Here is a 25159-nt window from a genome sequence, read left to right as displayed (position 1 = left end):
AGCTTCCAGACAGTGTGTTGAAATTTTCAGATCTTCACCCAGAACTCTTGTGAGAGTCGTCATCAGTTAAAGATAGGGAGCTCATCGTACAGGAGCTGAGTGTTCACACTCAATAGAATGTGTAGGAGACTGAATTCCATTTAAATGTTTTAGATTTAAATGGTGGGCTCTAAAGTATTTCCTACCACTCATCAAGGGTTTTGTTTAAGGGCAAACAGACAGCACAGGATCTATATAGTCTATCAACAAACAAACTGGTGCTCACTCTCAAAAAAACCTGTCAGGAAGCAATGTTTGCCTCATCAAGTGCATCTGATAGCTCTACATCTGGATGGCAAAAAGCATGTGCTGGCAGTCAGCTCCAGTCACAAGCTTCAGAGAAACGTAAGTGTTTCTTGGAACAGTATGTGGTGAATCTGCTGTTCAAGAATTGGGATTGACCATTCATAGACCTCCTCTCATTTCTTCTATCAGTATCATTGAACCTACTATCTCAGGAAAACTGTCTGAGTCTGATCTGGAGTTAACCCAGTTTGTGGGCTAGAACATAGGACATTGTCTAATTCTCACATCACATGTTCTTTAGGAGATTCCATATGAGTCTACTGCAATCCAGAAAGTCACCAATGCTTAAATGTTATGAGAAGTGAAGTCACCTTTTTTCTCCAGGTACACTAGAGAAGTCTGTCTCCATGGTCTATGTTTGTATAATTTGTTTTGTTTTGTTGTCAGCAGCTGCCTCTTCTCTTTCAAGGTCCATCTGTCTCACTGAAAAAGCAATCTTCTGCTTGTGGATGGCTGTACACAGGTTTTAGTCACCTGAAATGTCTGTTAAAACTCTTCCAAAAGGTCAGAGATCCCATTCTATTGTCTTCAGTAGAGCTATGCCAGTTTGCTCCAGCTGTGACTCTGGCCCAGTGCTTTTTAATTGCAATTACATCTGGAAGAACTATGCACTATAGGCTTTTAAGTTCTGATCCTCCTTTCATGGCATCATGCAGTGACATGGTATCATGCACGTTCCATGTCTTCTGCCCAAATTTATACTAAAAATTGTGTGCGATTTCCACCTTAGTCAGACCATTTTTCTTCTGGTGTTCTTCCCACAACCTCATTTTTGCTTGGGGGAAAATTAGGTAGCATAAGCTAGATTTCAAGAAGGCTTTGAGCTTTATTTGGGTAGGGTTAAAGCATTTTGACTTTTTTGTATCCTTTAGTATAACCTGAATACTGTTTACATGCAACAATTATCTAAGTAGAATAGGATGTCTTTTGAGACATGTTATGCTTTAGCAAGAAAGTCAGTAGCTCTTGGTCTTAGAGCTTACTGCCACTACCAAGATGGGACTGATGACATGCATTCAAAATGTTTTCATCATAGAAATCTGTAGGACTCCTGCCTGGAGTTCTGTACACTCATTTACACAGCCTGCCTTTCTCAACTTGACATCTACATCTATTATTGCTTGCTTATTTATTAGCACTTGAGGATTCTGCTGCTCACCAATCTTCCACAAGTAGGAATATTCAGGGGCCCTACAGAGAAGAAAAAATGTTTACCATAATACTGTTTCTTCAAAAATGTTGCCTTTCCATTTTCACACTATCCAACCTTCCCGCCATCTTCTGTTGCCATAGGGGTTTTGCAGAAGGGTCTGATGTGATTAGTGCTGCATGGCCCTTATGATCTCAGCTTCAAACATTCAATGCCACAGAAGGATATACCTGTAGCTTCAATAGGTTTGGCTTTCTAGATGGATCCCAAAGCACTGGCGCACACAGGTCTTCCAAAAGGTCAGAGAAGGGATCCAAAAGGATGTAGATCCTACAGCATGTTTGAGAATGTTGCCTCTGTATATTCAAAGACCCATGTTTACTGTGGTAAGAAATCATTTTTTATTGTTTCACAAGTCCTAATAAAGACATGCTTCATATAGTTGTGTAATTTCCTGGTGTCATCTGAAACCAGAAGTACTAGAAATCTTGTGAATGGATCAGTTCATTTCAAATTTCCAGACAAATTTCCAGATAATTCCAGATCCGCTTTGAATAAGCATTTCCATCTTTTGGATGACTTTTTGTTCTTTAACCAAATCTTCACAGGTTTAATGGCTCACTCCTTGCTATTTATGGCAAGATCTGCACCATCTAGTCTGAGGAGGGCTTTCAGGGTGAATTGGGTGCCTAGCTGCCATTTGAAACTCTCTCTCTAGATTTTCTTAAATAAATAAAACCCTCTGCTTTTGTTGGGCAGGGTCACTTCACTGTCCAGATTTAAAGTTGTTTTTTTTCTTTTTAAACTTGAAAGGAGAGATTATTTTAAAGGATCCCCAGCTGATTGGTGTCAGTTTCCCTCAGAGATTCTCTGCCTCCTGCCACAACTATAGACATTGATGAATATACTTAGTATAATGTCTTGATAACATATGCCATACAATACATGGTCACTGGGCAAAGGAGAATGTTTGAGATGTGGGCAAATGGGTTAGATAACATTCCAAATGTTTGGGTTGAATTCCAACAAATTTGGAAGTGTAACAATTAGATTTCATGGCTGCAGTCTCAATGTAATTGAGCAATCCGTTTTGGAGCTGGGATTTTAAGATAGAAAATATATTAGAGAATATTCTTAAAGAATAGGATTTTAGAAATGCTCAGTGATAACTGCAGTTTAAGAACAACAGGAAAGCATTGCAGTTGCACCATGTTTTGCTTCCATGAAGTTAAGAATAAAACTAAAACCTAAAGAAAAATCCTGCTCAGTTAACAGATGTACTTAGTGATTAAATTTCAATACAGTGAGATTGGATGTGTTCCTTCATATAGAAAGTGTAAGCCAACAAAGTGCTGCACAGCTGAAGACTGAAAAGTTAAGGGTTAGATTTTCACTTCATTTCTTCTTTTCATTTTAATAACAAGTGTGACCAGAACAGGCTTGGAAAAAGCGAACTTGCATTACTGATATAAATTACTTTTATGCCACGAACGTCTATAAATATAGTCTGCATATTTAGATGTGAGAGGAGAGATTTTAAACATATTTTGAATGTACTCTTGGTACTTGTGGCAAGGAAATAACACAGTAGTTGTGTAGCAAGCTTCTATAGAAACAATGTATATGGAGAGATGTTAGTTTGATTTAGTTAGGCAGCTTACTAATTTATAATATGAAGCATTTTATGTGAGTGCTGTTATAGAAGCCATTTAAATTATCTGTTTTGTATCACCATTGATTTGAAGTAAAAAAAAGTACTTGTGGGCTTTTTTATCTTTTTCTATTAAGTTCTTATTTATAATTGCAATGGGGAGCAGTGTAGAACTTTTAGTCTGCCAAGCTATCAGTGCTGTTTACTGGAACATGTATTAGCTGGGTAGAGCATTGTTTTCTAAAGACACAATAAGCAAGCAGCCTTTGCTTTTGTTCTCCGTGGAAAAAGTACTCTGTGTAGGTATTTGTGTGGCTGATGAAGTGTTGCAGATGAGGACCCTTAGTTCTGAGGCATTTTAGAAGCCATTGTGCGTATTAGATTCATCTTTACAGATTGATGTTTTTATAAAACTAATAGAATTTCATAAGACTTTCATATTCTACTATTTTATTAGTTTTGGTTTCCTTCTAAGAGTTATAATGAATTTCTCCCCTTCCCTCCCAAAATGCTATTTTCTAGATAAGCATTTAGCAGTGTACCTTTTTTCAATAAAATCTTACACTACTGTACGGACATATGGGTATTATGTGTATAGTATTAAAGAGAGTCACAAAGCTACACTTAAAGCCATTCCATGAAGCTGCTCTACCAATGCCTGGTGGAACTTCCAACCCTCCTTCAGAGGTCAGGGAATGAGAGCTCCTATAAATCAACCTAGTAGCCCCTCCCCTCCAGCCACAAATTATCTGTTACAGAAACAAAGAACTCTTGAGTGAGCCTGGTAGCTATGTTCATATGCTACAATTTAAATTCCCTTGCTTGCCTCTCATCTCTGCCCTTGTCCTTGGTAAATAACTTTACCTTTTCTTGCTAATTAGTTCTTAGACTGAAGGGCTCACCAGTCTCTTCTGTACCTTTGCTTCCCAGCTGTTTAAACCCACATCCCTGCCCTTCCCTCCCACACCCTTTTTTGCCCAGGAATTTAATTCTTCCTTATATTTCTTCACTCTTTCAAACTCTGAAGTCTCTCTTCTGCTTTATTCTCCTGACCCTTCATGCTGGTGCCAAGATCCATCCAGAATCTGGGAATGGGCCACAGGGAATGGATTACTTGATGATTCCCTGTTCTGTTCATTCCCTCTGTGCTACCTGGCATTGGCCACTGTCAGAAGACAGGATACTGGGCTAGATAGATCTTTGGCCTGACCTAGTATGGCCGTTGTTACGGTCTTATGTTCTTATCCCTTTTCATCTCCAGTCATCCCTGGTTCCGTGTCTAGTTCCATTCTTTTCCCTTATTAAGCACTCTTTTTCCTCATGCTGACTTCTCTGGGTCACCAGCTTCAAAGTATTGACCATATATAATTTTAACATCGTTCCCTTCTGCTAGATGAATATACATTTTAGTACCTATTACTGTTTTGAGTGTACTTTTAAGTGACAGACTTCAATGGCTCTTCTACCAAAATAATCCTCTTGCTTCATGTGAGTTAAAATTGTTTGTACATCTTTGTTGAAACTAGATTAATGTTTTAGAAACCAAAAATATCATTGTAGCTACAATAGTGAGGGTGCCTTTATCAAGAATTTCATCTCGTTTATCCTTTGTCTAGTCAGACCATATAGTAGCTCTGTTGAAATACTGAAAAAGGAAAAGGACAGAAAATCGTCTCTGGGAAACTCAAAAACCAGCATATTTAAGTATTTTTTTCCTTTTAAAAAATTGAAAACAGAGCAATTTTATGATGGATATTTTCCTTTTTGTAAATTCCAGTCCCTGGTGATATCTCATTGAAGAACAAGGTGAACTTTCAGTGGAAAACCCAGCTTGTTCCTGATGAGGGACAGTTGGGAAACCTGATAAAGACAGATGGCAAGCTATTTTGTTACACCTATAATCTGCAATAGCCTGAGCAAAAACTAAGTGAAGAATATTTTATAATTGACCTTCCACTGAACTTGCGTAAACATTTTTTTCACACACTCAGAGGGATGGTGATGACCGTATGATGTTATTTTATTCACTACTAGAATACTCTATATTGAAATATGTTGTGTTATCAATTATAGGGTTAATCCATTTTAGACTGACATAAACGGGATTTTTTTTTCCATTTTTGACACGACAGTGAAGCATTTGGAATTGAAATAGTCCATAATGGTTCTTTTTTTCCACTTTTCCATAACAACGTGAACACTAAATTATAGCTGTGCAATTATGTAAACAATGGAAATGCTTCCAGAATGAATACTTCATTTTAGATTTTCATTTTGTGTAATTGTTGAAAGGTTTGAAGCCATAATAAACCAAAATTATTTTACACATTTATCCTTCTAAAGGTCAATTATGAAAGAAGTAAAGAAACAACACTGTACAAAATGAGTAAACCAATTTCTATTGCCATCACCATATGTTTTTCTTATTGCTTGTGTTTTTCCAGTTACTGTGTACATAGCATTCAATTAAAGTGATTCATTTACTAGGCTGTAAGCTGCTGAATACAGTTTACATTTATAGAACTGTGCTTGGAAGGGAAGGAAACAACTTGCCTCTGTTTGAATTACCTGATTTTTGCAAGATCACTGATAAAAGGACAGATGTTCTCACTTGGTTGCTTTCTCATAAACCTGAATCTTTTGATAAGCTGCAAACTATTGTATTACTACATAAAATCTAGCTTTTATCACTAGGTGTATAATGCACAAAAGTGTGTTAATCAGGAAATTAGAGATAAAATTTGTCAAACTTTGTCATTAAATTTTGCATTTTTAAGGTTATAATATTAGTATTAATTTTAAGTAAAGCAGAAGCCTTTTTCCTATTTTTTGCAGATTCTGATTTTATTTATATTGGTATAAAACAGGATTAATGTTAACTAAGTCAATAGAACCATCCTGGATTTACACTGGTATCACTGAGATCAGAATTTGGCTGTGGAAACTGACATAAAGTCAAAGACTGAGTATAAATTGACTTTTACTCAATTGTACATAGATAACTTTGGTGCCAATAGCTGTGAGTCTGCCACATCACCCAGGAGCATGACGTGTGTTGTAAAATTGCAAATCCTGAGTGTGAATAGTGAAAAAGAGAAGCTGAGGGTCACTCCACTGTAATAGCAGTCTTTTTCAAAACAACTTTATAGATGTTTTCTGACTTCTTGCTTCAGAGGAAAAAATCCTTTTTTTTTTCTTCTTTTTTTTAAATGTGTAAAAGATACTTTACTATGTTTCTTCAGCAGCAAACATTATGGCATCTGTAACTAAATTCTTGCATTGTTTAGAACAGGGATCAGCAACCTTTCAGAAGTGGTGTGCCGAGTCTTCATTTATTCACTCTGATTTAAGGTTTTGCGTGCCGGTAATACATTTTGATGATTTTAGAAGGTCTCTTTCTATAAGTCTTTGATATATAACTAAACTATTGTTGTGCCTAAGTAAATAAGGTTTTTAAAATGTTTAAGAAACTTCATTTAAAATTAAATTAAAATGCAGCGCCCCCCCGGACCGGTGGCCAGGACCCGGGCATTGTGAGTGCCACTGAAAATATGCTCGCGTGCCGCCTTTGGCACCCATGCCATAGGTTGCCTACCCCTGGTTTAGAAAAATGCAGTGTAAAAACAAATCCGGTGCTAAAGTTGCGTCATCTTGTTTTATATTGCAGCTGTATTCTCAGACCTACAGCTTTGTCTTCCATTTATATTAGTTTCTTCCTTTGCTTATTTACAAAGGGTGACATAAAAAGGACCAAAGTTAAAGCTTCATAATCATGTGTACAGTGCTTTCTTAACCTAATCACCACCATGCTAGCAGTAGACATTAGTAAAGGGTGATCCTCCTAAAGGTTCAGGTTCAGCTTGGATAAATACCCAAATGACTGGGTGTTTATTGAATCTTTGAAGCCTCCTCAGGAGGCTCACAGACCTTTCATCCATACAAAGCCCTGCACCCAGTAGTTTCCACAGCCAGCTTTTAAAGATTTCAAAACAAAAATTAAAGATTTGGTTTAATATCTAACTTGAACAGATGGAATTAATGAAAGCAGGACAAAGTTAATGCAGTTGTTTGTGGTGTTTATCAAATCTGCTACATTCTGCCACCTTTTAAGCCAGGTTTGCATGCATTTTTTTATTGTAGCATATGTCTGCAGAAGTGTATGCCCATCTGCTGCCGTATAGCTTGATGCCTGATATTCAGAGACAGAGCACAGTACAATACCTACCTCTGTTAGTAATTACAGGTGTGTTGTGAGGAGCCCAATGCATTAATCAGCCCCTTAATTATGAAAAAAAGGGTGGATCTTTTCTTCTTCCCTCAGAGCATGAGTTTACCACCCACTTTATGAGCTGCAGCATCCATCTGCTCAGTCTTTTAGAATGTTTGCACTGACTGATATTGACTTTAAAATGTATCAAAGGAAGTGATTAAAACTAGTTTAAACATTAACTTGAGTGGCATTGTGGTCATTCAGAGAGATGAAAACACTATCTTCTGCAATGCCAAAATGAAAAATTATCTCTTAATTTTATAACGGACAGGCTGGTTTATCATTTCACAGTATGCTAATGTAAATATTTTAAAGGAGAAACAATAAATAGTTTTTGCTCAGACTTCTAGAACGTTTTGCAGAATACTGATCTAACTTAAAAGAATGATCTGCAAGTGGAAAAAAGACTGAGTTTATGCTCTCTTTGCTTATTTATGATGTGTATGAAGAAGACTTGCTTTTTAATTTCCAAATCTCAGAAATATCAAATCTGGTCTTCATTGTTCTTGAGGCTAACTGGAAGTTTAAGAATTAATGTAGATTGATAACTTTCTCGGATCTTAATCAAAAGGATGGAAGTGTTGAATCCTTAATATAGCGAGTTTTTCTCAGGTGTTTTTGTTTAAATAAGTGACATTTTAAAAAAACAGTTTTAAACAGGATAAATAATTTTATTCAAACTATCAATCAAGTTTCACTTCCTTGATACCAGTGATGTCAAATTCTTGCTAGTTTTTAAGCTGCTGATGGACTATTCTAAGATAGACAAATCTTTATTTCGAATTGAAAAATCAAGCAGGAAAAATATTTTGTTTTGAAATAAGTTCAGGCCTTCTTTAGTGCATTAAAAAAGTTGCGGGGAAAGGAGGGAGCCTAATCATTTTCTTGAGTACGTTTTCTTTAATCTTTTAGTAGGAATGAGAATGGTTTTGAACGTCTATGGAAATCAACTACCTCATTCTTTGGAAAAAGTAATAATTGCAGTCAGGGTTTATGCAAACATTGTGTTTAATTTTGAACCCACTCGAGTTTTGTAGGTTTGGAACTTCAACTCAGACCTTGTTGGGATCATTTCTCGATAAGGACAGCCAGTGAAAAAATTGAGCAGAAGGAAAAGGAATGAAAAAAATTCTCACTCCAAAAAGTGTGTGTGCATGCAATACGCATGTGTGTGGCAGCAATGCTTTTTGATGGTGTACTACCCCTTAAACTTAAGGCAGACTTCCCTTTAGCTTATGAAATACCCACATATACTTGTTCATAAGCTGAATTTTTTTAGTAGTAAAGGGAAGCACCAGAGAAGGGGGTTGGCTTATGAACGGGTCATAAAAATTTTCCATTTTTACTTATCCCTCTTGGTGGGGGTTGGCTTATAAATGAACTGGATTATGATTGAGTATATATGGTAATTCATGAAAAAATGTTTACCCCTATCTAGTTTATTATGGTAACAGGTAGGTGTGATTTCTGGTATAAGTTAAACAAAGATTTCTCAGTTACTGTCTTTTTCTCTTTGCTATGCCCAGGTACTTTTTGTTTGACATTTGTGTGTTCCTATGAAGCAGTCATACTAAAGTTTTAATAATGGCTGTAGGTTATTGTCTTGAACTACTCAGAAACAAGGACAATAGCTAGTGTAACTTCACTAGTTATATAGCTGTGGAAGCCTGAATAAAATGATTTTGTGGTCCATTTCTGATGATATATCTGTTTATCATAAACTTACGAACTAGTTGAATGTTTTCGTACATCTAATAAACATAAAACGCATCATCTTATAAATAGCTGTTTCCTTTTCAATGTGTTTCTAAATAAAGAAACCTATCAATTTTTCTCAAAGGGAGTAAGAATTGAAATGTTACAGAAATTGGAAACCATTCTAGGAGGTGTGTGCCTCAAGGACAGAATAGTAAACGAGATCAATGTATTGGGGTGCTCCATTATATGAATATTTGTGTTTTATATATCAAGTATTAAGCACTTAATTTCTGTTACCAGTAACATCATTATAAAATACAGTGATAAATATTCTCAAATATTTTTTCTATAAAAATTGAGAGGTCTCCTTCTTTTCAGGATATTTTAAATACCGTCATAAAACACTGCCCATCTTGCTTTTTCTTCTTGGGTTTACCTGGTTTTACAATGCTGATAGGAGACTTCATCACAGCTGCAGCCAGAGTTCTTAGTACAGACATGTTGGAGGTGAGTATGACAATGCTCAACATCCAAGTTCCCAAGAGAGTGCACAGTCGCTAACAAGGTTCAGATTTCTCTACTCTAACAGGTGTTGACTCATTAGTGCAATGTGAAACTGGGCTCTCAGGGCAGTTACCATGGCAGCTGATGTGTGAAATTGTAGTATAAGGTGACATACTAGTATTGCAAAGGTGTTTCATCAAAAGGCCAAAGTGTGAGAAATCATATCCTCACTAATATTGCATCACATTTACACACTTAAAGCAGGACTTGGGTTTCAGAATCTCATTAGCTTTCTACAAGAAATGAATATTGAAAACACAAAGCTTTCTTATAACAAATGCAGATTTTCCTACATTTTATAAGGATTAATAGCAATGGGAACCAAATAAAGTACAAAACTATTACTGGCAGGCTAAAATAAGTTTAAAGGTCTGACAGGCCTGCAAAAGCAGGAGAACTAGGGCATAAGAATGGGACATCAGAACAAGGATATTCTTTCTCTGTGTTTGTAACTGGTATAATTATTGATGTTCTTCTGCACAGCAACTTTAGATTGTTGTGTAGAGGTTTGTTAGCTGCAATTGCTAGGGACAGAGTATGAGTTGAAGAAGAAGAAAGATCACCTGCTCTTTTTTTCAGCGGAATTCAAATAGTGAAACATTTTGCCCCAACTGTCCATAACATGAGTTTTTGGGGTTATCCCTAGATATACAGCCATCAGTTTTAGTTCACTTTTTGTCAATTTTGTACAGTTATCACAAAAATTAACCAACCTGATTATTGATCAAAAGCTTGCGGAGCTAGTAAGTACTGCAGGACACCATGTAAATATGTAAACAAAAAAAAAAAAAAATTCCTTCCTCTGACAAAACATCTATATGGCACAAACCATTTTATACTTGCTATGCAATATTTGTATTTGAAAGATTACAGAATTAGTTAATATACTTAATGCACAAATATCCATTTGCCCTTAGTGTTCTTGGGCAGTTTAATTAGAATAAAGCTTTCCATAATAAACATCTTGTGGTATACCTGGTCTATTTATATGGTTTACTCTAGTGTGTGCTCTATGCTCTCCTTCTAGTGTCATGCTATCAATGTTACTGTAAATGTTGAATTTCCATTCAAGACCCATGCACACTTTTGTGTATGTATGTGGGGAGGTTAGTTGGTTTGGGTGATTGTTTTTTGCAGCCATAACTGTGACACTTTGATACTGCAGTGATGGTGCTGAAAGCTCATACATGAGGTTGGAGCCATTAGTATCGAGGAATGTCCACATGGGTGCCTGAGTATACCAAACACATATGAACTTTCTTGGTCAGGCCATAGATGGAAATATTAGATTAGAGAGCAAAATTAATACCTAAAAGGTAGGCTGACATTTTCCATGCTTGACCCTGACCTGAGAGCAATTTTTTTTAACTTGTATCAAGTTTGATTAAATTTGGTTCTGTAACACTGCAGTTCAAATGCAGAGAAAGTTTATCTAGAGAATATTTACATTAAATTATTTTGCATAAAAAAACCCATAACAAATAGAAGGCTTTCTGTTTTGTACATTATTAAAATTGTTTTATAATGTGCCATAAATCTCTACACTACTGTACAAAATACATTAGACAGGTTCCCTGGACAGAAACACTGACAATCAAAGACATAGCAAAAATTGAAAATAAATAGAACAGAACAAGTGAGGATGGATGTGAAGAGACTGGAGAGCAGAAACAAGATAGGGAGGATTCCCAGAAGAAACTGATTTTAAGGAAGCACTTGAAGGAGAAAGGGAGTGGATGTATTTGTTAGACAAGTCATTCCAAGCATGAAAGAGTGCAAAGCAGAGTGGAAAAATTAGGGGAGGATTTGGAGGACGCTAGGGAGTAGAGATGGGGTGTAGAAGGAAACTTGGAACAAGGTAGCACAGACCCTTTCCAAGTAAAGTACTTACATTTGTAGTAGTGGAGTGCTTCATGGAGAATTTGATGTCATAGGTACATGAGAGTAACATAAATTAAGCACCTGAAGAGGGAAGAAAGCAGAGAGGTAGTAAGTGGGGAGTTGCCGGAGAAGAGAGAGGTTATAGTAAACAAAATAAGAGGTCCAAAGCACAGACTTCTTAATTAAGTTAGAGTTACGGCACCGAGATACCATGTTGATGAGAACTGCCTAAATCTAATCTAGTCAGATAGCTAGATTTAGAGATTGTAAATATGTATCAATTTACAGGTTGAGTTCAATTTATAAACATCAGTAACTACCAACATATATGCTAAATGTATCAGATAACTAGGTTAAGAGAAACATTTAGTAAATAATTATTTTTTCCTTATCCTAGATAGGTATAAAGAATGAATATTTGACACAAAATTTCAAAGACAAATATTTAAAGATAAATGTGATATTTGTCTCTCTGTTTACTTGGGCATTCCAAGTATATCAACAGGCTTCTAATTTTTTATTGTATAGTCACTTTTTAGGATCTAGTGTATGGGAGTCTAATTTTCGAACATTGGATCCAAATTCTACAATTAGATGCTCAAATCTGCACATAGGCACATAAAATAGACATTTATATGTCTAACTGTGTGTTTAAGCTTCCAAATACGGGATTTGGACAGCCAATTTAGGCATTTATATATGAAAAGTAGGCTCCCCAAATCTTAGAACTTATCTAAAATGAGATCTTTATGTTAATATCTATTTTTAAAGGGTGAGGCTTATGTTTTGGAGTTAATGGAGTAAAACTAAATGCAGTATTTTATTTGTAATGCATGCTGCATAATAACGTATGCACAAATTGTTATTGGTATGATACTGCATGAAAGTGTCTTAACATTTTGAACATTTCCACATCACTTGGTTGAGATAAATAATTAAAGCTAGCAAAGATTTAAATGCCTCTATCATCAGTCCACCAAACACAGCACACATCTTGTAGTTTCTGATTATAGTAGAACCTCAGAGTTACGAACACCTCAGGAATGAAGGTTGTTCGTAACTCTGAACAAAACATTCTGGTTATTCTTTCAAAAGTGTACAACTGAACATTGACTTTGTACAGCTTTGAAACTTTACTATGCAGAATAAAAATGCTGCTTTTTCTTTATTTGTTTAGTTGTTTATGTTTAACACAGTACTGTAATGTATTTGTTTGGGGTCTTTTTGGTCTCTGTTGTTGCCTCATTGTGTACTTCCAGTTCCAAATGAGGTGTGTGGTTGTTGACCGGTCAGTTTGTAACTCTGGTGTTCGTAACTCTGAGATTCTACTGTATTACATATATATTTGACTCGATTCTAAGTAGCACAGATAACCACAGAACTGTGATGCTACAGAATTATCCATAAGAGTTGGCAATAAAGCATTGTGCGTGAACAACAGATGAGGATCAATGAAAATTTAACCCTGACGTGGGATGTAATGGCCTAATTTCCGAGTGTGGTCAGTCAGAGAGCTAGATCTTACAGAACCAGTTGCTTGCCTCTTCTTTCCAAACTACTGACCCTAAAGACCATCTGAAAATGGAAATAGGAGGAAACAATGGGAGGAGCAGTATATATCATAATAAAACCAAAACTTTCTGCTGAGTATGCAAAGGTAATGCCTGATTACTGCTGAGGGTACATTTTAATGTATTGTACAAATTCAGGGAAAAAAGAGCAGAAGAGGAATGTGATCATGTACAAAGAACTTTGAGTCTCTTTGATAATGTTACACAGCATCACCATTCTTTAAAATGTCCTTTTTATAGCTTATTGGAAAAAATAACATATATTATGTTTGCATTTTTTCCTTTAGGCCCCTCGCTCAGAAGCTCATACTATTCTTGGTTCTCTTGTTTGCTTTCCAAATATCTACCAAGAAATCCCTCTGTTACAACCCATCCCTGAAGCTGATGAAATCATCACAGGAGCTGCAGATGTTAAAGTAAAGTAAAATTATATTAGTAAATCCTTATTTAATCTAGTGAAGTTTTACATTTGGTTAAATAATTTGATTATTTTGTATCGTGCATTAAATAAATGATCATACATTAATTGATAAGTGATACTTCCTTAACTTTACAGACCATTTTTAGCACTGAACTAAAAATATAGTGTAAATGTTTCAATTTGTGAAGTTAATTTTTTAATTGAAGGGAAGGAGAACTAGCTAAAATCAGGTGCTGTTCATTTCTGTCAGTTAAATCATTTAAATCTCAAATTATAAAAAATCTATTTATTTTTATTATGATGTAATGAATCTGTTCCATAGATATATGTACATCATTGACAGACTGGGCTATGCACAGAGACGTATATTTATTTTCCATATTATATTAGAATATGAAACAATGTACATTTACCAGAGAGAGAAATCAGTTTTGCTCTGATATGTGTCTCCCCATCCCCAGGCCTAGGGCTGAACTCAGGCTTAGTGAATCCCAGCAATTTTCTAGGCACCTAAAGGTTAGGCATGGAGAAACTCAGCATCACTACACCTACACCTACATTTACATTTCTTTGTGAATCTATCCCATAAATCCCTAGTTAGGCTATTAAAAGTTACTTTGACTTTTCAGACATGCTGAGCACTCCCAATGAGACCAATGGGTGCTCTGCAATTCTGAAAATCAGCCGACTTCAGTTTGGATGCTGACATTTGAATGTAAGTACTTAGTCATCCACCCAATTTTATAAATGTTGGCTGTAACCAGGATGGCTCTCACTTTTGTCAAAATATGATATGAAACAAATATCCCTTAGAAAGAGTGTACTGAGACTACCAGATTTATTTCACTTGTGACCCAGTCTGAATTAGATATCTAACACACTTGAATTAATAGAGAAGTAATCTGTGGAAAAAAGTGTTTATTCTAATTGATTTTTATTGTTTTAGTGTTACCTCATAAATATTCTATTGAAGAATGCCACAGATGAGCCCAGTGAAGCTGCAAGGTAAAACCCTGAATGAAAGAGAAAATACTGTGGAGTCTTAGATGGCGAATTGAAACAGAAATAAGTTGGTGTGGAGGCCATTCAACTTGAACAGTATCAGAAATAATAGGGTGGATGACAGTGTTTTGGGGGTATTTGAAATGGAGTGTGTTGTAAAGGTTTTAAATGGGTTGGACTGAAATTTCTTGTGAAAGAATATTATATTCTTGTGGGTGCTTTTTATTGCTATTATTTCATCTACCTGTAAACGAGTAACTGTATCCATGGTTCCCTTTTTTAACTTCTGTTTTGTAGCACAGACAGCGGGGCCAAATTTTGCTCTCAGTCACAGTGTAAGGAAGACCAGAATTTGGACTGTTAACCCACATACATACCTTGAAGCCTTGTCTTTTTGATTTTGTACTTATTTGTAGATTCCAAGGCCAGAAGGGACCATTTTGATCATCTGGTCCTCCTGTATAACACAGGCGATAGAACTTCCCCAAAATAATTCCTAGAACATATCAGAAAAAAATCCAATCTTGATTTTAAAATTGTCACTGATGGAGAATCCCTTACGACACTTGGTAAATTGTTCTAATGGTTTAGTATTCTCTCCGATAAAAATCTACACCTTATTTCCACTCTGAATGTGTCTAGCTTCAACTTTCAGTTGTTGGATTAAATTTTGTTCTGTATTAGATTTAAAAGTCCATTATTAAATATTTGTTCTGCATATAGATACATATAGACTGTAATCAAGTCACCCCTTAACCTTCCTGTTGTTAAGCTAAATAAATTGAGTCTATCACTATAACTCGTTTTCAAATCATTACTAAAAAAAGAAACCTTATATTTAAAATAAAACCAAAAAGTTTCTTTTCAGCCTTTATTTTCCCCTTTCAAATATCAGTTTTAATAAAATCTGTCTTATGCATTTTCTTACTAAAAAGGTTAATCTGATAGACAAAGCACATCATCCTGAGTAATGTAAAAAGCAGGTAAACAGTATGGTGTCCACTCTTAAGACATTTTCAGCGTGGTTTACTGGATGTCAAATGTATTTACATGTGTCCTGACAACTTTGCAGGATAAAAGGCAGAGGTAATCAATTCTTTTTTGTCAAGGTTCAAACTTCTTGGTCAAGGTATATTCAAGGTCCATACTCCAGAGAAAATAATACAAAAATAATAACAATCACAATAAGTAAATAATAAGATTTTGCAGTCTGTTTGAAAGTGTCTGGCAGTCTGGATTTGGCCCATGATCCACCTATTGACTACCCATGATAAAAGTGCAGTTGTAACTGTTTCAGTCCTCGATTATTAGAGAGACAAGATGGGCGACCGTTCAGGGTAAAGTGGCCTGTTAATATCTCTCCAATCATAGGGGGTAAAGGAAGGGGGCAGGGAAGGCAGTTGGTGGGGGGTGTTGTTAGCTGCTTTGTTTCCCCCCTATGACTGGAGGGGTGTTCATGGGCCACTTAACCTTGAATGGGCCATTGAAATACACCTCTACCCCGATATAACGGTACCCAATATAACACAAATTTGAATATAACGTGGTAAAGCAGCAGTGCTCCGGAGGAGTGGGGCTGCGCACTCCGGTGGATCAAAGCAAGTTCGATATAACGCGGTTTCACCTATAATGTGGTAAGATTTTTTTGGCTCCCAAAGACAGCATTCTGTAGGGATAGAGGTGTATGTGCTAACTACTCATGGTAGACAATCTGTGTCACTTTGTATTTAGCTGTGATACTGAATACCTTTCCCAGCCCTGAAGAAGAGCTCTGTGTAAGCTTAAAAGCTTGTCTCTCTCACCAACAGAAGTTGGTCCAACAAAAGATGTTACCTCACTCACTTTGTGTCTCTAATATCCAGGGACCAACATGGCTACAGCAATATTGCATACAGCTTTGAAGGAGGCATTTGAATCCATCAGATCTATCTTTAGATATTCAAAATCTGTATATTTTAACATGCTATTAGTTACATGCAACATTTAATTAAAAGTCAGAAAATACACGGAGTAAATCATAGCTATAAACAAGAGATTGCCAGCTATTTTGGGAGAAGATTCTTTTAAGGATTCTCAATTAAAAGAAATGCTAAACTTTACATTTAAACAATCAAGACAGTGATACTAAAGAAAGAAGTTAAAAAAAAAATTCCTGTTGGTGCTTTTCTTTGCCACTGACTTCAATGAGAGCTTTAGCCTTGACTTCAGTGGCAGCAGGATCTGACCTAATATATTTTAATGCAATATACACTCTTTTACAAATCATTTTTGTAATCACAAGTAAGGCCCAGTCTTGTAAGCATGAACACGTTACATCCTTGATGATTTTTCCTAAGAAAGCAAGGTTGAAGATGGGGCGAGAGATGGAAAGGTCTTTCTCACTCAATGTTGGGTTTTTCAAGAACGCGCAGACTAATGCTTTTTCAGGTAAATTGGCAGGGTTGCTTATCTGAAGGGGAGGCTCATTCACTAAGATGAATAAAAAGATGTTTTCCATTAATGAAGACATCCTTTTAGAAGTTGATTTTTTTGAAATGAGTGAGTCATATGATATGATATATAAATAGATCAATGTTCACTATATAATATTGTGAAAGAGAAGTGTATGTCTCACCTCTAGGAATTGTTTATTTGGTTAATGTATTACTAGAGTTTTATTGGAGGATTCTTTACTGGAGGAATATTTTCATTATTAGTGAGAACATTTTATTCTTTGATGGCTTTCCCCAGCCAGGAAGTTCATGGATCAGTTTTGTAGACAATGGCTTATATATTCCTAAAGGCTTCCAAAGGTTACTATTGCACAGTCAGATGGGTTGGCAGGAAAGTTGGGAAAAATAGCAATCAACTTGATTTTAAAAATAAAACAAAACTCCAGGCCAACTCAAAGGTTCAGTACTTAGCAATGTTAAAATAGCACAACACAACTCTTAATACTTTAGGAAAGTTTAGAAAGTTGTGGATAAAAGTCTAACAGCATCTAACAAGCTTCTTGAGCCAAAGACGGTTAATCCTGGGGTAGTTAAAGAAGAACTATATTTCAGGAGGCTAGAACTAGAGGAAGGCTACAACAAGAATGCCAAACAGTTATCTCCATTGTAAATGAGAGTGACTGTAAGGTTTCACACATAAAGTGACTGTCAACTTGCTGAAGTAAGAGCAATACCTCCTTCACCAAGGTGTTACATCTTAGTGACCCGTGAAGTCCATTCTTACAGGAGGAACAGAAGACATGCAAACAAAACCAAGCACATTGTCTCTCTGTCTCTCAAGGACATTTAGAATGCTACTGATCATGCTTGTGAGCTGATGGAGGTGAAGTATGCCCACTCAGGGTATGTCCAGACTACTCACCGGATCGGTGTGTAGCAATCGATTTATCGGGGATCGATATATCACATCTCATCTAGACGCGATATATCGATCCCTGAACGCGCTCCCATTGACTCCGGAACTCCACCAGAGCAAGTGGCAGTAGTGGAGTCGACGGGGAAGCCACGGCCGTAGATACTGTGCCATGAGGATGGGAAGTAAGTCGAAATAAGATATGTTGACTTCAGCTATGGTATTCCCGTAGCTGAAGTTGCATATCTTACACTGACCCTCTCTCCCACCCCCCAGTGTAGACCAGGCCTCAGTCTCTGGTGGTGAAAAATACCAGGAGCAGCAAGCACAGGCTCCAGGAAGGGGAGACACCTCATGGTTGTATGGCCTGTTGCAGAAGAATGGTTTTGAGTACTGAATAGACAGGTAAAGTTGAATTAACAGAGAAGTGACCACATGGTCTGAAAGCCACCAAGGTTCAGAGACAGTAGTTAACAAATGATTGCTAAGAAACAGAACAGTTCTCCCATCTGTTGGAGGGGCTTATGGTTGTCTAGCCTGATCTCCATCCTAAATATCAGTTAGTTTGTTTGGATTTGGGTTTTTCTTTTCTTTTCTTTTTACTCTTTCATTAATTTGTGGTTGATGTTTTTGACTGATATTGTTTTATTTACAGTTGACTATTTTTTAATGGGAAGATGCAGTAGCCAGTGGAGTCCTGCCTTGTGACAGGAGTATAGTCTTTTGTAACAAAACTGACTCATGTTATGTGGCTGGGGACAGGAAACAGAGACCAATCTGTTATCAACGCTTCTGTGTGTACTGCACCTTTATTACACCATCTGTCGTTTATAAAATAATAGAAAATCTATAAGGGCTTTTTAGCAGGAAGGGAATTTTCCTACCCATCCATATGCATTAGAAGTTTTGCGAGCACCTCTATTGCTTGCAAAAATCATCCCTGAATGTTTAAGTAGCCTTCTTTCTTTCTTCCCTGCTCCCAAAATCATTGGTTGTGCCAAGAGGCAGGAAAGAGAGATGTGGCTTGATGGGCCCTTTCTCCTCTTCTCCCTGGCTGAAAGGGAAACTTAGGGCTGGTTTTTAGAAGCGCCCAGCATTCCCTAATTCTGCTTCCTTTAAAGTTAGTCCTGTTTACTTCAGTGGGGAGCAGAGTTAGGTCACTTCTGGGTACTTTTAAAAAATCACACCCTCAGGGTACAGACAGCCTGAATACGGTTTTAAAATTTATCCCAGGTTGACTGACATTGTCAATGTCAAACTCTCTTTGATTCTGTTGCTTTCTGTAATTAGCCATAAAATATGTCAGTAAAAAAGATCTGTACTGTGTCATTGAGAAATCATCATGAAATCTTCCAAAATATATTTTTCAGAAAGAGAGAAATGTTAAGGAAGGGAGGATATTCTTTTTAAGCTTATAACTAAATAATTGTTTCCTTTTCTTTTTAAAAGGTGTATAGCTGTTTGCTGCCTTGGAGTTTGGATATGTGAAGAACTAGTACAGTGCACAAACCATCCTCAAGTGAAGGATGCAATAAATGTTATAGGTGTAACACTAAAGGTATTAGTATGAATTGTGTTTGTGTGATTAACAAAGGGAACATTTGTATGAACAAGTTATTCTAGATACTTGAAATATTCTTCAAGCATATGTTTAAAGTTAAGCATGTACTTAAATACTTTTCTGACTTAGGATCAAGATGTGTCCCAGTTGTATATCCTGATTATTTGGTTCTTTACGCTTACAACGTTATCTGTCTGCAAGTTTGTTTTTTAAATGCTATGTTGATTATCAGGAATTAGCTGACCATGGAACTGCTCAATGAATTTATCTTTTGCTTGACTGAAATTTTCTTCAGGATCTTCCACGTTCTCGGCTGCTCCACAGACTTAGTGAACCTGGCTTGTTTTTCACTCAATGGCTATCTAAAATATCACTGTTAGCACAGGCATCAACTTTCCAAAGTACTGTACTCTAGGGCATCTAATTGGAGTACCAATGACCAGAGTGCTGGATCAGCCACAGTTGCCTACCACTCTGTCACAGGTTGCTTGATGTTGTCTTTAATAAAGGTTGAGAGGGAATGTATGAAACAGTTTTACTTTAACTTATTAGCAGGGGAATAAAAGAATCATGAAAAGATTCTTATTTTTGTGTGGTACAGCTGCTTTCTGGATACAGCCTCTTCAGCTATATTGAAGACTCGTAGTGGCAAAGGAATAGAGTTTTGTTATGGGCTGATAAGTTCCTGCAGCTGTATAAATACTTTCTAAGAAAAGGCATTCATTTGAAAATAAATTTTGATGAGAGGTAGGAGACACTTGCCTAGAGATGGTGTTAATTGACTTTTCTGTCATATCAAATGATTGGTAATTTGGTAGATGCAGGGGAGTGACAGTTATTCATTGTATCAAATTTTGGTGCAGTTATTGGAAAGTTATATTTTCTTTTGGCTTATAGAGAACAGAATGAACTGCAGTTCTTTTGAAATAGTAAATATTTTAATTTAGTAAATATTAATAATTTTTCAAAATCTTATCGGTAAGGCTCAGCCATCTAAGAAAGAAGTGGAAGAAATATCTTCTATTTTTAATCTTCAAATAATTCACTCATTTTTATTCAACTAGTGATCATTTTTTAAATAATCACAGTATGATCATCTTTGTTAGCATGTGCCTTTAATTTTCATAAACATATGTGTGTTTGAAATTTCATTATGTGCATAGAGGTATATTGGTCAAACAACAGAAACTTGAAAGCTTTACACAAATATTGGCATGATTTAAGAGGCCCTACTTGTGAAAAACTCAAAAAGAGCTTGAAAAGATGATGTAAAAAATTAACTTGCCATAAGCAGGAAATGGTTATACTACATAAGTAATGATAATTATTCACAACAATTAGTTATACTGTACTAAATAGTGGAGATTATAGGTGGTGAAGGTAGCAATGCCTTTGATTAAGATTGCCTGACACTTTCCATTATAAGACCCTGTTTTTAGTTGCTTATAACTTTGCCAAACTTTAACCATTTGGGCTGAAATATTCCATGCTGGGTACCTTCCTCAGCCTGGTTTTTATTTATTTATTTATTTAATTTATTTTTTTGGAAGTTTCAGCTAAAATGGTTCAGCTGTTTCTGAGAATGAGGTTAGAGAAGAATGTTTTTTCCCATATTAAAAACAATTATTAACAGTGTCATTGAGAAGCTCAGCAGCTCTAGCATTTCCATGCTATAGAAAAGAGACTTGAAATTTGGCTACTGGCATTGACCTGGTGCCAGGGATGTGCCTTTTGCCTTTTCTGTAAAAATTCACCCTAATTTGGCTACTTTCTGAGCCTTTGAAATGATTTTGTTTGCACATGTTCAGTAGAAACCTGTTAGTTTCGCAGCTAAATTCTTTGAAGAGTCGATCTGCACTGAGCATGCTCCATCTCTCCTACATACCAACCAGACTACTCATGCACCATTCTCACAGAATGAGTGAGTGAGTAGGATCTTGTGGAAAAATAGTATGTGGATCATATATTTAAAGACTGCATCATATCATAATGCATATACAAAAGGGGTCCACATTAAGGTTGCATAGGTAATCTTAATTATGGCATTTCCTAACTCTGAGTGTTTGACTTGACAATCTTTACTACTACTTCAAGGGCTCTGCATATTCCCACTTATGGGTTTTGTGCCACCTAGTTGTGCCTAATGGTAGAACCTTCTCTAAGCAGTGTCCATTAGCAAGCTCACACGCCCTCTCCTACCCATTTCCCCCTCCCCCCTAGTGTCTCCAAACATTCTGATGGCGAGGCTATATAAGGGGTCACAAGGTCCTCTACCACCTTAGTTCCTTCCAACTGCTTGCCTAGATGCAACTGAACCACTCTGGTCCATTCGGATCCAGGGATGGTGGGGGATGTACGTCTCCTTTGTGAATTGTTAATTGTTTAGTATTGTAGTTTGTGTTAAGTATAGATTGGTAGTTAGTAGCCCAATTCCAGGTTATGGCAGAACCAAAGAAGAAAAAGAAGCTGGGATAGTTCAAGAGGTGTGCTTTGTACTCTGCTGTCTTCTTGGTGTCAGATGATCACATTAGGTGCCTCAGGGGCTTGGGAGAGGATAACTCACTTTCTAGGTGTTCCATCTGCTGGACTTTTATACCCAGAGCTCACAAGGAGGGACAGAATTGGTTGCAGGTGCTTCTCCATAAGGAGGCCCTGGAGGCTTAACCTTCTGGATCCAGGCAGTCCTCAGATCCAAGGTATATTTTGACAGAGTATCCAAATCAAAGCGAGTTCTGGGCTCAGCTTCTGGACCCAAGAAGGTGGATTTGAGTATTTCATTGGATCCTGTGTTGTCCATGTCTCTGGCTCTAGCTGTAACCCCTATTCCAGTTCCAGGTTCATCTTTGGTTCCAAAGTAGACTTCTACTTTGGTAGCTGATGCATACTGTATAGCTTTCAAGCATTCCTTGGATCTGAGTGAGAAACAGAGAGTCTTGAAAAAGAGACAGGTTTTGACCTTTCTGAGATCTTCATCTTCTTCACCTGAGAAATGGAGAATAATAGAGGAGTTTGTCAGTCTATCTCCTGATCTGTCTAAACATCCTCCTAACAGCTTTCTCTCTACAAAGAACTTTCTCTCCATTTGTTTCTGTCCTCTGGGTCTGTCTCTGGTGCATTCCATAGTGGATCCAGGCTGGATCTGTATCTAGAGGAGAGTAGAGGAATAATAGAGACCTGTTTCCTCCTGATTTGTCCCTCTTTTTGGTGGTCCTCTTGCAGGTATGTTCCCATATCCAGTTGCCAGGAAGACTGGCATTTCTAGCCTCCATGACCTCATTGGCAGCCACCACAGGAACTTTTCAGTTGTCCTCCTTATAGATGGAGAGGTGATGTTTCATCTGTAAAGGATTTAGTGGGAGAGAAATCCTTGCATCTGATTCCACTGTATCCATCTGCACCTCAAACAGTGGTCCCTGATACTCTTGTCTAAAGAAGATGATGAGGAGATTGCTCCTTTTTTAAAATTGGAGCATGCTGGCACTGACTATGATCCTGATTTGTCACCATGTGAGCATGCAGGAATGGCTTTTGCCTCTTCCCTTCTGAGGACATGCTGAAATTTCATGATTTAGTGGATCACACGGTGTAAACTTTGCATTTAACTTTAGTGCCTGTGCAGGAGACATCCTACCTGATGTTTACATTTTTGGGGCTACCTCCAAGAATAGGATGTCATTACCAATCCTTGACAGTTTGCTGCAGCCCGCTAAGGCTGCTTGGTCCTCTCCTGCCTCTTGCCAACCTATTCCAAGAAAAAGACAAATTATATCAGCAGTGGGGTTTGCATATTTGCATTCACACTTTTTGTACCTACTGCACTGGTGGTGACTGCTGCCAGTAATAGATTGAGGTTTGGACCCATATAGGCAGAGTAGGGAAGAAGATTGATTCCCTAGGGAGAACAATGTTCTCTTGTTCCTCTCTTGGTAATAAGGTGGCAAATTACTGTAAGCTCATTAACAGTTCCACCTGTGGGAAAAGAAGGCGCTGTTCTTCTTCGAGTGCTGTCCCTGTGGATGCTTCACTCTAGGTGATGGTGCGTCCCGGGAGCTGTCGATCGGAGATTTTCAGTAGCAGTGCCTGGTTGGGGCGCACGCACCCAGATGGTATCTCGTGTCTAGTTGGAATCTTCCTGAGTGCGTGCGCCCCACACCCTCCTCAGTTCCTTCTCAACCGTCCTCAGCTGAAGATGGGACTTGAGGCAGTGCTACCTTCTCTTCCCTGGTCTCTATAGGAGACAGTAACAAAGAACATAGAAATAATTATTAGTTATATCCTTAACTCTCCATTAGTCCTGGAAGGAGCCCTCCTCCCTCCACCTCCACGGGCCGTGGACCACTGTAAACAATTTCAAGAACTTTTCAGGAGGGTGGCACTCAGTCAAGATATCCCCTTTCAGGAGGTTCAGGAGATGCAACACAGACTCCTCAGAATCCTTCAACCGTCTGCACCCTCAAAAATCGCGCTCCCTATAAATGAAGCACTCCTGTAGCCGGCTGACACTCTCTGGCAACCCCCAGCATCTTTAGTACCAACTTGCAAAAAGGCCGAACGTAAATACTATGTCCCTGCTAAGGAAGCTGACTTCCTATTTTTTTCATCCACCACCGAACTCCCTTGTCATGGATGCAGTTGCACAGAGTACGAAACAGTCACAATATCGACCCACCCTGCAAGACAAGGACCTTAGACGCCTTGACGTCTTGGGCCGCAAAGTTTGTATGTCCTCCACACTACAGTTCAGAATCTGCTCCCCTTGCCAGTTACGACTTTGATAATTACACTAAACTTTTGAATTTGCCTCCTACATTCCAGAGGATGTGAGAGCAGACTTCAAATCAATCCTGACTGAGGGCCAGCTGATTTCCAGACAGCCCTACAGGCATCTCTAGACACGGCAGACACAGCAGCCTGTACAACTGCAACTGCTGTGGTTATGCTGTGGTTATGCTCAGATCCTCATCGCTCTCTGCATCTGGCATCCCCAAAGAACTGCAGACCAAAGTGGAGGATCTCCCTTTTGATAAGGACAAACTTTCTCCTACCCTCCTACCTTTCCCTTTCCCTCTTCAGGGATCCTTCTCACGACCACTTACTTCGTTGTAGAAGATCCCTGCATCTTCTACAACTAGGTGCAGTGGAACCTGTGCCGACGCAAAATCAAGGGACAGGTTTCTACTCCCATTACTTTCTAACTCAGAAAAAGACCGGAGGATGGAGGCCTGTACTAGATCTACGCCGACTGAACAAATTCGTGAGGATACAAAGATTCAAATGGTCACACTGGGCACAATAATACCTGCACTGGATCAAGGGGACTGGTTCAAAGCCCTCGACCTACAGCATGCTTATTTTCATATATCAATTCATCCAGCTCACAGACGCTTCCTACGATTCACAATCGGTCATGACCATTTTCAATACAGAGTTCTTCCTTTCGGACCCGCCACAGCACCGAGAGTTTTTTTCCAAGACTCTAGCCGTGGTCGTGGCTCACCTCCGCAAACACGGGGTCACGCTGTTCCCCTATCTGGACGATTGCCTTATCAAGGGCAACTCCTATGGCGAGACACTTCAAGCTACCCGTTTCACCATCTCCCTCTTTCACAGCCTAGGCCTCCAAATAAACATCCAAAAATCCACCTGACACCTAAACAACAGATCGAGTTCATCGGAGCTCATCTCGACTCAATCCAGAGC

General features: G+C 37.8%; 1 protein-coding gene across 5 annotated transcripts in view; it reads left to right on the top strand.

Annotated features, from left to right (window-relative positions):
• Window positions 1-25159, top strand: part of RALGAPA2 (Ral GTPase activating protein catalytic subunit alpha 2) — a 327987-nt gene that overhangs the window by 164384 nt on the left and 138444 nt on the right. For all 5 annotated transcript variants that reach the window (XM_075064508.1, XM_075064510.1, XM_075064509.1 and 2 more), the window contains 4 exons: window positions 9493-9621; window positions 13418-13546; window positions 14498-14556; window positions 19348-19456. In XM_075064508.1, the coding sequence (XP_074920609.1) occupies window positions 9493-9621; window positions 13418-13546; window positions 14498-14556; window positions 19348-19456 (426 nt within the window). The remainder of the gene's footprint in view (window positions 1-9492; window positions 9622-13417; window positions 13547-14497; window positions 14557-19347; window positions 19457-25159) is intronic.

Source organism: Chelonoidis abingdonii, chromosome 3 (genome assembly GCF_003597395.2).
Source record: "Chelonoidis abingdonii isolate Lonesome George chromosome 3, CheloAbing_2.0, whole genome shotgun sequence".
In the NCBI taxonomy this organism is placed as follows: Eukaryota; Metazoa; Chordata; order Testudines; family Testudinidae; genus Chelonoidis; species Chelonoidis abingdonii.
Note: the sequence above shows the minus strand (reverse complement) of the source record. Positions and strands in the feature narration are given on the sequence as shown.